This window comes from Egretta garzetta, unplaced genomic scaffold, assembly GCF_000687185.1.
Source record: "Egretta garzetta isolate BGI_Z169 unplaced genomic scaffold, ASM68718v1 scaffold415, whole genome shotgun sequence".
In the NCBI taxonomy this organism is placed as follows: domain Eukaryota; kingdom Metazoa; phylum Chordata; class Aves; order Pelecaniformes; family Ardeidae; genus Egretta; species Egretta garzetta.
In genome coordinates, this window is record NW_009259686.1 from 2,097,503 (window position 1) to 2,110,835 (window position 13,333).

Sequence of the window (13,333 nt, forward strand, 5' to 3'; positions counted from 1 at the left end):
AACTGCCTTTATCTCAACCCATGGTTTTTACTTTTTTTTTCTGATTCTGTCCCCCATCCCACTGAGGGAGGGACGGGGGGGAGTGAGCAAGCGGTTGGGTGGTATTCAGTTGCCTGCCGGGTTAAACCACAACACAGTGAAATTACAACAGTTTGTACCAGCTGACAGCTAAGTACTACAGTTGTCATTTAAGAACTTTTTAGACTGTATGGTCTTTGTTGTGATCCCATTCACCATTTTATAATAGTTGGCTTAAGGGATGATACTGCTGATTTGTAATAATAATATAATAAAATGATCATTCCCTAAATAAATTACTTTTATGGCTATTGGGTGCCCTAGTATATATACTTAGTCATTGTTTTTCCATATAACTACTGTCACCAACAAAAGCTTTCTTAACTTTAATTTCAAGTTCTAGCAAAATTATAATTTTGTCATTTAGCCCACTTAAAACTCTTGTAAAAATAATTTCTCATGATTAATTGGAATAATTTCTTTGCATATTATTGATGTTTTTGCTCTTCTTGACAGTTCTAAGAAAAAAATCTTTTTAAAGTGCTATAGACATGATACACAAGTGAAAAAATAAGAGAAGATGAAGCAGCTAAAAATGTACACAGACATGCAGAAACCAGTAGTGTTTATCTGTGGTCTGCTGTGCTTATATACATTTCAGGTAACCCCTCTGAAATGAGATTTACTTGTAATTTGCACAACTGAAGTGAGAGAATTTAATTCCAGCCTGCTTGTATCTGTAGATCATTCTGAAGTGCTTTTATGTCTTTAAGCTCACAATGAGATTGGTCGTCACACTTGGTTAATGGTATGGAGGAGAGTCCCTAGTATGTAAGTAACCTCTAGTAAAAACTCGAGTTTACTCTCTCAAGGGCAGAAGATGTAATTCTTGTAGATTTAGTGCTAAATCACAGGTGTCCTTGTGTGGGTGGGAAGGTTTCCTCCACTAGTGTCTGTGCTTAGAGATGTGAGTGCTCTCAATGAGGACCTTAGTGAGGAGTTCAGTGACTCCACTATGACTCATGGTGATGCTGTTCTCACCACCAACGCAAGAATAGAGTCGACAGGTCCAGGGAGTGATTAAACATCTCTATTTAGCACTTGGGAGACCACATTTGAAGTTCTGTGGCCAAATCTCTGCAAGGTCTGTCACAGGGAAACAAAGGAAGGACATGTTCTTCCTTCTCCAAATGTGCTGGAATTGCTTGAAACAGAGAGGAACATATAGTTGAGTTAACAAAAATCCAGCAGTAGTGGCCCTTCTGCGGAAGGTACAGGCTGTAATGGCACTAACTTGTCTTCTACTACAGGTATAACATCTAACCATTGTATCTACTACTATTTTTTTACCACCCTACTGAAGAATATTCACATTTTAGAGTCTCAAGCCTCCAAATCATACCTATGTCAAGGAAGGGCATGTTATCTGTACAGAAACACTGTGTTATCCAGTGGAACTCTTACAGAGCTTGAAGGAGTTGATTGGAGGGATCAATACACCAGAAATTCTGAATCTCACCACTGCACGGGCAAATAAGCATGTGGCACGATACTATTTCACATACACACACAAATACTTCGTGTTCATCACATTTACCCTTGAACTGGAAAATAGGGCTTCTGCTGTTCAGTGTATATTCAGAAAAACAAAATAATGCTTGAGTAGGCTTGTTCTGGTTTTCATAATGTAAACTCAGAAGGATGAGAAGGTTGGACAGAGCTCCCAATACAATTAATGGTGCTAATAATGTTGGTGCTGCAAATTAACAGACAATGGCAGGCTCAGAAATGTTGGGATTTACGTTTTGAGATTAGATCAAGATGAAAAAGTGAAATTTTGTTGCACTTGGAAAAAAGTATCCCTAAAATTTTAACAACAGGCATTCATATTTGGTTATACCTAGAAATGAACTGGAAATGACAACATTTTAACTTCTACCAATTGCATGTCACTGTATCAGTGGTAGAAGCTTCTGTACCTAAGCATACTGCTGTCCATGGATTTTTCTTCTGTCATTGCTATAATCACTCTGATATTGTATGTAATACTGTATATATTTCCTTTTTTGCAGGCCAACCTTTACAAATCAGCACCTATGGTATCAGAGAGTCAGCTGGTATGTATTGCACAGCTGTGATGGACTGTTTTTCAAAATTTGCACAACCACAAAATCTAAAGTAATTATTATTTGCTTTCTTAGTTCTTTGAAAGAAGCTGCAGTCAATATCCTCCTACAAAGCTGCATTGCTTCTACAGAGCTGCATTACTTTCTTCTGTACTGAATAGCCACCTGTTTTAAGTAACTAAATCCCAACTTGTAAACCCATGGACCAAATGGCAAACTAGATTCTTGCTGAATCTTGAGGTGTATGACAACTATAGACTTTACTTCTGGTTCTTGGGCTCTTTCAATATTCCATTTCTACAATTTTGTTTATTTACAACAACATTCTGGCATCTATTTTCTTCTAACACACTGGTTTGAGTCAAAGCTGAATCAACCAGTAAAAAGCAAGGGTAAAATCAAATAAAGAAAGGGAGATTATGTGTCAGATGTTCATTTTAGCTCTGATCACAGTTTAGTGCTGTTGGAGCCAAACTTTCTGAAGAAGTCAGAAGAGAGGTCATGTTCCAAGCGACAGTGACCACTAATGAATGCTTAGGGAAAAAAATGAGATCTGGATGAGAAATTTTCCCCTTCATATTTCAGCTAATGGAATTTTAAGGACTTCCTGAACCAATTTCTTCTGTTTAGTAATCTTTGACCACTTCTTCTTTCATGATTTTTTCCAGTTACTTGTATGAATGTTATTCTTTGGTCTCCACAACATTATGTAGCAATAAGTTTTACTTTTTAATTATACATTGTGTGAAATAGTACTTTATTTCTTTGTTTTAAACCTGCTATTTTAGTTCTATAATTGTTCTTTCTTCACTTTCTAAATAATATTAATTATTTTCTAGGTATTAACCAGAATACCCTATCAGTCACTTCTTTTTCATATAGAAAAGTAAAAATTGCTTAGTCTCTCTTTGAGAAGTATAGACTTTTCTGAGTAGTAAGAGCTAGTTTCTGAGCTAACTATTCATCACTGCATGTGTAAATTCAGGATGTAGTTTAGTTTTCCCCTATGAAATGTATCAATGTTGAATTCAGTTAAATTTCACCTGCCTTTTTGTCATTCATTCACTCAGTATCATAAGTTCTCTCTGCAACTCTTTGCACTGATATTTTGTTTTTACTCCCCTGAATGATTCAGTATCCCCAGCAAACTTTGTCACCTTACTAGCCACTCTTTTCTAGCCGATGTACATCCATAATTCAAAGCCCAGATTCCAGAGCACGTCTCTGAAGAACTCTATTTATGACTTCTCTCCACTGTGAAATTTAGACATTTATTCCAGCCTTTTGCTTCCAACCTTTTAACTGGTCGATAGGAAATATTGTCTTCTACTCCACAGCAGTTTCATTTCCTTAGTAGACCCTGCTGACAGACCTTCATTAAAGCCTTTGGAAATCCATGTGCAGCGTGGCTGCACATCCACTGGACTTTATGCCTGTGATGCAGCCTCATTTTGTTATCCCTGGTCATGCATTTAGGGACCTGGTGGGGAAAAAAAAAAAAAAAAACCAAAACAAAAAGCCAAAATCTGAGCCTCACATAAGATGTTCTGTTGATTCTCACTTGGTTTCATCTAATGCGTGTTCCTAGATGCCAATGATTGTCATATTGCCAGTTTAAACACAACCTACATCTGCTGTATCAGCCAGCTTTCTTGCACCACTGACTCTTTGAAATAACTGTAAAAGATTTATCAGGCATGAGAGCCCTTTCAAAAGCCATTTGCTATTATTTATCCATATGTATACTAATTCTGTTCTTTAGTATAGTTTGCTCCTACTACTTTGCACAGCTTGAAATTTCACACACAGTGATTTGTGATTCCTGGTCCTCTTCAGGATCCTGTAGTAAAAACCTGCCCCATAGTTACCATGTCTCATTCTTCTGCTGCTGATTATGTCTGAAATTAAATACCACATTTCGTAGTGTGGCAATTTCACACTGGAACTGCTTTACAACTTCACTTATTCCTTGCACTTTATTTCCGTGTTTTACTGTTTTGTTCTCAAATCTCTCTTATGGACACTGTACTCAAGGCAGTTCCTCCAAATTGCTTCTTTGCCAGTGTGAGAACCTCCCTAAGTCTTCCTGGGAGGAAAGCTGAAGTGAGGAATTAATTTTCAGCCTTGGTCTCCCATTTTCGTACATCTTTTTTGTGTCTTGATTATATCTACTGTCCCCATAGACTTTTAGTTGTAAGGAAATTTAGCAAGTTCTTTTTTCTCAAAGTCTTTCTTGGCCTAATATATCACATTTTTATAGTATGGGCTAGATTTTTTTTTTTCATTTTTTCCTCTAGATTGTGTTTGAACAAAACTTTTTGTCTCTGGAGCCTTTTTATCCTTATTCCTTTTTTCTCCTTTTTGCACTTCTTTTTGAAGATCCCAGAATTTACTGATCTCTTGGACTCTTCTTACAAGCTGATACACACCTTCTCTAAAACACTGCTGTCTTAAGCAGTATTCTAGTCACTTACAACCATTTCATCCTTTTGGCAGCAACTTGGATTTTTTTTTCTTTTTATATTATAACTATTTTGATTATTTAACTATATATTTTATTTCACCTGTTTTAAATTGCAGTTGCAATCACTACAGTGGAATTTTTCTGTGTGTTTTTTCTTTAGCGAGCAATGCTGTTTCTGAGCACATTGTGATTTCTGTTCAGGAATGATGATTCTTCAGTAGTAACATTTTTACTTAGAAATTTTGCAGCATTTATGATTCAGCCAATTATTTCTCCTCTTGTGGAGTCTCTGACTAGCTGTACCAGAGACTGATTTTTTATGGTGACCAGAAATGTTGTATCTCAACTATGTGACTTTTATCCAATGGACAAGCAAAGCATTGGGCATATGCCACTGTGACTCTCATCAACAGATTTTCTACTCTTTTAAAAGATGACTATGAATGACTCATGATAACAAAGTGCAAAGCTATACCCAGCACACCAACACAACACACAATATTGACATTATCATTAGCAATAAGTATTTTCTTTATATATCATGCTGCATCAGTCATCCATGGTTTTTGAGTGTGCAATGGAAGGATTTATAAAAGTATATTTACAGACAAAAATAGTAAAAAAGGAGCCATACATATTTAGACCAAATACAGAATGGCATTTCTGTATTTTGTGAGCAGGATTAAACGATAGTAACAGACAGAACACAGTGCAGTTTCTTGCATGAAAGGTATTGTGGATAGGAGTTGTAGGGACTCAAAGCAGAGGGTGAGTTCAAGCATTTGAAAGGAAGAAAAACATTAGCGAAAAATAGACAATTCTCATGGTCTGGCCCAGGAGTTAAAGCTGGAGTGCTTCAGTTAATATCTATACATATTTTCATGGCTTATTTTGTTCTGGGCTGTTTTAGATCTGACTTGGCAGCTTGAAGTATTTTTTCTCTAATTAATTCATTTTTAAGCACATATATTACTGAGGTTCCACTATTTCCTAAATTTAAAGCTATTGAGACCAAAGCTCCATGAAATGAATTAAACCATGGTTGAAAATATGACACCTCCAGAATTACGGTGTGATTGCTTTAAAGTAAAGCAGTACTAAATTCAGCAACTTTTAAGATCCGCTTCAGGTCAGAATGACAGCAAATATAGCACAGCTGTCAGGTCCTGCATAAAATCAGGGGTCATGGGTGCACCTATCCACCTAAAATGATTTCATGGCCTTTGAGCACTGATGAATGCCTTCTGGAAGGCAGTGTTTGTCGTGGGTCTACATTTATTCTTTGTGAAGCACCAAAACGCAGGCACTGCTGAAGTGATACCGAGGAGCGGGCCATACAGAGCCATCACACAGCGAAGTAGGATATGGAAGAGATTCCCTTTTCTACAGCTGTTGAGAAAAAGATGCATCCCTGTACTGGTTTTTAGCTTTGATTTAGTTTAGCACAGAGTCAGAGGAAAGCATGATACAGCATAGTACCAGACATCTTGTTGAAAATTCAGCTGTTTCTTGAAACGCAAATATTTCAGTATGAACAAAAATAAAGGCAACCTGAATTTCAACCAGATGACTGCCCTTGTTCTCTGTGCTCTGGTGCAAGACCTGCAGCATGGAGGTAGAGAAAATAATTATCCTGCCTTCCTAGGTTTTTCAGGGGTGTGAATAATTTACTACTTATCCAGAGGAAGAAGAAATCTTTTTAATCACAGTTATATGCCTTCACACCTTCAGATGAACTAAGGGAGAACTTCATTGTAGACTGATACACTGCCTGGAATGTTTTACTGCATTTTTGCAAGTGTAAGGCCTCTGCAAGGGAAAATAAAAATAAACTAACATGTTCAATAAGGTATTTCCCTTTGTGAAGACTAATTTGTAGCAGAAAAGAAATAGAAGGGGCATATTTTAAGGTGATTCACCATTCAACTAGACAAAGTGTCTATGTTTGTATTGTGAGGGGAAAAAGCATCTTTTTTGCTGACAGTGGAAACTGCAATGCTCCTTCATCACAAGAGAACCAGTTCCTCACTCTCTGAAAGCAGGAGCTCTCACAGTTTAGAGGTTCCTCAGGTGACTCTGGCTTCTCAGTGCTGACAGAAGATGACAGGAGATGACTGCATTTTCTGGGGTGTACATCGTTGCATACTTGCCCCATCTGCCTCAGGGTCCTTTTTCCCAAAACTAATGAATTTGCTAAAAAGGAGTGGGTATGGTTCCTCTCCATGAGGGAATTCTTTGGTTATCCCATTTGAAGCAGAAGACTATTTGTACAGAAAAGATGGATTTAAAGGCTGTGCAGGCAAACTGATGGACTTGGTGCTTACTATTTGTCAAGCGAGGTCTGAGGGACTCAGAGGAGAAAGGAAAGAAAGAGGGCATCTAACTTTTATCCCAAGCCTAGCTCTCCTGTTTTGTTATATATTTTTCTCTGATCATGTCATGGTTTTGTAAATCATTTGCCTGCTTTTCACAGAGGCAGGCTGCTTCGAAACAGCCCTACATCGAAAACATATTAAAAAGCCAATTCCTTGTTAAACATTAAGAGGCAACTTTCTTGTTTACAGGAAAGCTGCTTGGGTATCCAGAACAACTTAGTCTGTGTAGCGACACACAGCACCACGAGAAGGGAGTGCAGTCATTGCTAGCGATGGAAGAAGGGTCTGCCCCTACATACCTTGGGGATGTCTGAATACTCTGGATAAGGGGAAGTGACACTGACAGATAGGAGAAACATGGGACTCAGAGGTTTTTAGGCCTCTGCTGAGAGGATCAGGGTTGCAACTGGGGCCTTTACTCACCAGTTTCAGCAAGATCTCAGGGAGAACCAGTGTCTTAACAACAGAGGAAAAAATTAGAGGTGAACACGCCCACACACCTGCCAACGAGAAGTTCAGTCTTCTGACTTTTGGGGTGAATATTTTGCATGGCTCATTTTCATACAGTCAAAATACCTTCTGTCCCTGAAGAAGGGTGACAATGTCCACGCTGCCTACCCAGATACATCCTGGCCCACTGTATCCCTCTGTTTCTGACTGTGCGCTTGTTGACCTGGGCCAAAACTATGCCAGGGAGCACCCTGGCACCAAATCAGTACAACTGATTACGGGTCAGCTCTGGAGCTTGTGTCTTGGCCCTGTGTAATTTGCTAATAGAGCTGTAGCCATACAAAGGCAGCCTATTGCAACCATAACAGCCTTTACCATTTTTCAGCGCTGTTGTCCTTGGCAAAGCTAAGTCTTAGCTTGTTTCTCAGAAGGGTCAGCTGTGCTACCTGCTATCAAAGAAAGAGTTCGAGTTTCTAGTTTTGGATCAAAGATTTTATACAGCTTGTCAGGGAGAAAATAAAGAATTTCAGATTCTGTTTTCTGGCTGATATCTGCCATTCTGTTAGCAGAGTCAGACATAAACATATGATTCAGTCAGCACTTGACTGTATGATGTTTTTTAGAAAATGCTTCCTTAGAAGCATTTATTTCTGCAGTGTCCTTTTGGAAGAGGTTTCCTACATAATGAGAGTAGCTTATCCTTGATGATTTCAGGTACCTCAATGGGCTTTTAATTGCATGGTTACATGGTGTGGACGAGTGCTAGAAGGCCACAAGTCCTTTGTCTGCGTAATGATGACTTGATAACAAATGTATCTTTTTTTTTATTTTTATATTTACCTTTGTGTTGAAAGCCAGGAGCCTTTCACGTTTACAAACTCGTCTCAGCAATGTTAGAGAGGAAAATAATTATTTTATGGTGAATCCTACAAAGAAATAGTCATGAACTATGGACTGTACATTCATTAAATGAGCATTATATCTTTCACTAAGTTGACCTTCTTAGTGAAAAAGTTTAAATTTTTAATGCAACTTGGCAGTCATTACTCTTTTAAAAAAGTTAATATCACCTCATGGCTTACTTATTGCTTTCAGTTGAATATGTTTCTTCTTATTTGATGAGGCAGATGAAAGGCCCTCAACCTCTGGAAAGGAGGGAGGGGATAAAACACAAAGCTAAGAAGCTAAGGGAAGATACTTTGTTGCCTGGGCCATGCTCTTCTAGGCAGGTTGTGCTCCTCATGCCTCTGCCATCTTCCACTCAACCCCTGGGCACTGCTCTGCCCTTTCCCAGGGTAGAGGCAGAAGCACAAGACATGGGACATCTCCAGCCTCCTGCACCCTTCCACTCCGATGGGCACTCCTCTTGCCCTGTCCTGGTTGGATGCCTGCAGATTTAATTTTAAAGTGACCAATAACTCAGTTTACACAACCCATCCAGCAATCTAAGCTGCATCATTTGAAGTTTACTTTCATAGTAAGCTTCTTTTTTCCTAGACAGACTGCTTAGGTGTATTGCTCTTGTAAATAGGCAGATGGTGCTATTAAATATACATAGTCTAAATCTTAAAAATAAATCTGGTGGTGAATCAAGTTTCTTCTCTGCATTTTTATACCCTGCTGGGTACTGAGGATGAGGAGCTGTGACAGTACCTGTTTCTCAGTGCCAGCCGGGCAAGCTGCCCCTCTGGGCTGCAGCTGCAGGAGGACCTCAGCAGCAGTCCTGTTGTTATCGAGGTCAGTTGTGACAAAGACCACCCATTTTCTATGGGGTAGCTGTCACAGAGAATAATATAGCTGGGTTATTGAAAAGTTTAAATTTAATCACAGGCACACACACACCCCCCACACCCCCTCCCCCTGCCCCGGACTTCAGTACTTACCAAATCCCAGTGAAAAAGTACGCTTTTTGCTTCCTTTTCTTTGCTTACTGAACAAGTTGTCTATTTAAAAATTATGCTCTAGCCTCCATTTAGAGTTTATGCCACAATCCATCAGACGTTACTGTAAGAATTCTGCAAATCACAGATGTACTACATTGACAAGTTAATAGTCAATTTTTTGGTTGGCTGGTAGCTAACTGAGAAATTTTTTCTTGATTAAATAATCTGGTTTGTCTGAAATGAGGGGCATCACACATCCGTGCTGACTAAATTCTCTAAAATGATACTTTTCCAAGTGAACCCTTAAAGATACTGTCCAAATCCAGCATGCAATCACTGGTATTATTCCCCAGAAAGACTTTCCCCTATTATGTTGCTGCCTGGGTGTAAGTTTACAGCATCACATGTGTCCCTTCCTTTTCCCACAGCTACCGTTTTGAGGAGCCCAGAACAGAATTTGCAGCATGAAAGCAGACGTAGGGCTGTGCATAAAGTGTGACTTGATGAACGTGTCAAGAAGCAGTTGAACAGCTAACAAAAACACCCAAGAAACCCCACAAACAATAGTTTGACAGCCCAGCATCTATTTTTGTGTTAGTAGCAAACAGATGTCAGTGATGAGGTTCTGTGCATAAAATCAGCTCTTGCCATTTTTGTCTGCAATCCGTATTAAAAGTAGGCCAGGCAGCATGACACCTGAATAATTTTGGTGGTGAAATATGTTATTAATAAAATTAAAAAAAAAAGTCTAGTTGTTACACCCTCACTGGAATTGACTTGTATAATAATATTCTGTAAATTGTGAAGTATTTTATTTCTTTTTTCCTTCCATCTCTTTTCTCTTGGGTGTGCTATGGGTCAAGACAAAACCCGGTGTCATTCGTCCTGTGCTGGTGAAAGGAAAGACTGCACAGCAAAAGGAGGAACCCTATCAACCCAATCCTTTTAAAAAGTACCTTGAAGAAATCGGCGATCAAGATACTGAGCAGGTGAGTAACTCTTCGAAGGATTTTGTAGCTTCAGCTAGTTTCCTTAAAGATGATGGAATAATCTTAGATCCTTATTTTGTCCTGGTCTCTTGGTTCTTGCAAAGTTAGATGATTCCTTGAGGAGCACCTGGCTCCTGGAGGAGAGTCTCCAAGCTGGAGATGGGCAGCTGGGCTTTCCACAGGGACATTTTTTGTGGCGATCTAAAAACCCGTATGTTGAGCAGGGGGTCTTTTAATTATGTCCATAGGGAACACTATACATGAGAAAGTGGGAATCCTGTGCTTTCCTGTCAATTAAGTGTCTGGATCAGATCTACTTGAATGCGCTTCCTCCATTTGGGGTCTGGATCCGAATCCTCCCTAAAGAGAAATGAGGACAGCAAGGACTGGGCAAGGTTCACTCCTCCCTCTCCAAGGGAGGCTGTGGACGAGCCCCAGTGAGTTTCTGTGTCACTCCCAGTGCGTGGCTCCCCCAGTTCTGTATTTGGGTCCCTCTACAACTTGAGGGAACTGCTCTCCTACTGCACACAAGGGGCATTAACAGGCAGCCAGTGCTACCTCCTCCCACAGACCGCTGCATAAAGCCATAGGGTCACTTTGCAAAACCATATCTTGATCTTTGCTGACCTGTATGAGACATTGTCTCAGAGAAATCCCAGATAAATTATTCTGTCAGCCTTTTCTCGTGCATTTGTGTTTGTGTGGATTATTGTGAATTAAACCTTAACTGCAACACATCATCTGAATGGCCCTGTAGGAGCTTATTATTAACCTATGCCGTATGTTCTGGATCTTCCATCTGGAGGGTAGTAAAATGAAAGCAGTAGTCCTCTTGCCAGACATGATGTGAATAAAATACCTTACTAACTGAATTTCTCTTACTTCTATGCCTCCCTAGTCACATTAGAGAGAGACTTTAGCAACAGCAGTCTTTTCTTCCTTTTATAACTGATTTTTAAAAAGATTTTCATTTTAGTTCTTTCCATTCCTCCCCATAGCTCTGACTTGCTGTAGGACATTCCCGGCATTTCTCAAGAGTACTGCAGCATTACAAACAGATTTATTTGTAGCATCAGTGGGTTCCAGCAACATGTATGGCTGGCATTAGAAGGTTTCTTATTCTATAGGTTTCTACAGAGTGTCGAGTTTCTGTAAAATAGAAGAAAAAATTAATACAAATTATTATTTGGAGACCTTATCGCCCTCTACAGATACCTGAAAGGAGGTTGTAGTGAGGTGGATGTTGGTCTCTTCTCCCAGGTAAGAGGCAACAGGACAATGGGAAAGAGCCTCAAGTTGTGCCAGGGCAGGTTTAGGTTGGACATTAGGAAAAATTTTTTCACCGTAAGGGTTGTTAAGCATTGGAATGGGCTGCCCAGGGAAGTGGTTGAGTCCCCATCCCTGGAGGTATTTAAAAGATGGGTAGACGAGGTGCTTAGGGCCATGGTTTAGTGGTGGGATGCCAGTGTTAGGTTAACGGTTGGACTTGATGATCTTAAAGGTCTTTTCCAATCTAAACCATTCTATGATTCTATTATTTACAATTTGCTTCTTAACTTTTGAGGTTGACAGTGAATATTTGACTACAGAGACTACGTGTGAGTTCATAGTGAGTTTTTCATGCTTTAACTTACTGAAAACCTTCTGGAAGAGAGCTGACTAGGAGCTGCTGCTAGAGAACTTCTGGTCTATCCCACCTCAGCAGGACCCCACTGCAAAGGCAGGCGTGGTTCATAACTCCCTTTCACCAGGGCTGGGAACTGATTTTGCTGGCTAGAGCTGTTTTGATGAAGGAATGATGCAATCACCAGACTTTGTATCTTCAGGCAAATAAAATCCTGGGGTTATTGCCATACTCAGAAGCTTTCTGATATTTGAAACTAATTGTGAAAAGAAATCAACTTACACCTTATAAATTACTTATGGTACATATTACTGAAATACTGAGGATATCATAAGTCCATGAATAAATGTCGTTGTTATAACAAAAGCCAAAATTTTTTTATATAAAAGCTATGAATTAAAATGAACTAAAGAAATAGCACACTGACTTTGATGGATGGAAAAGTTAATTTCACAATGAATACGTTCAGTTTTGCTCCCTTTATTTAAAAGAACAATTACATACACTTTGAAGTACTGATGAATTAGCATTTTTTCCTAACCTACGACATACCTCAGGTTGCTGTAAAATACCCCTTATCTTGGGAGTCCTCTATTAAGACATCTTTGTTCTGAAAAAGGAACTACTTAGGCCTGTATTCAGAGGGATTCATTGACTTGACAAGAACTGGTTATGTTTGTGCAAGAAACGGTTATATGATTCTAGTGGTGGTCTGATATAATAATTAATAGTACCATGATAGCCAGATTCTAGGGAAAACACAAAAGCATGTGCTTACATCAGAGCCCATGCTTGCAATTTCAGCTCTTGCCTCTCAGAGTCAGTTTATGGTGCTGCTATAAGTCCCTTGTGTGTGGAGGACACTTGGGTGCGCACGTGAGGATGTTGGCAATCTTACAGCATCTCTGAAACTCTCCGGAGGGGTTGTAGTGCCTGTAAGAAGGCTGCAGCACTGCCTGCAAAATGGGGCTCCATGCCTGGACAACAATTTGGAACTCGCAGCAGTGGTCTCTAGCCATGGGGTTAGCCTGTAAGGACATAGAATTAGACACTCATTCCCTCATTCACGCATTAGACACTCATTCCCTCTCTTCACCCGCTCTCTGTAGTTAGCATTTCTGGCTGCACAGCGACTGGCTGCTAACGAGTGGGAGGTATTCCCACCAATATGACCCCCTAATCAGGTAAGTTGACTGCTTTCATGGGATATGGGAGGTGTGGACTAAAACTAGGAGACTAGCAGCTAGGCTTTCTGCTCTCTGTGGAAGAGCTGGTGATAGTCCACTTGTCCTTGAATAAGAATTTAGCAGGCATCTACTGCAGCTGGGCATCTACTGCTGCTGAGGGCAGAACTGCTCATACTGGTACTGATTTTCCCTGGGGTATTTTTGAGATTTTCCTATT

The 13,333-nt window shown here is 39.7% G+C and overlaps 1 protein-coding gene across 1 annotated transcript in view; it reads left to right on the plus strand.

The window, feature by feature from the left end:
• Positions 1-13,333, plus strand: part of LOC104126242 (muscular LMNA interacting protein) — a 138,641-nt gene that overhangs the window by 100,371 nt on the left and 24,937 nt on the right. The window contains exons 12-13 of the mRNA XM_035894173.1: positions 2,091-2,135; positions 10,180-10,305. Of these exons, the coding sequence (XP_035750066.1) occupies positions 2,091-2,135; positions 10,180-10,305 (171 nt within the window). The remainder of the gene's footprint in view (positions 1-2,090; positions 2,136-10,179; positions 10,306-13,333) is intronic.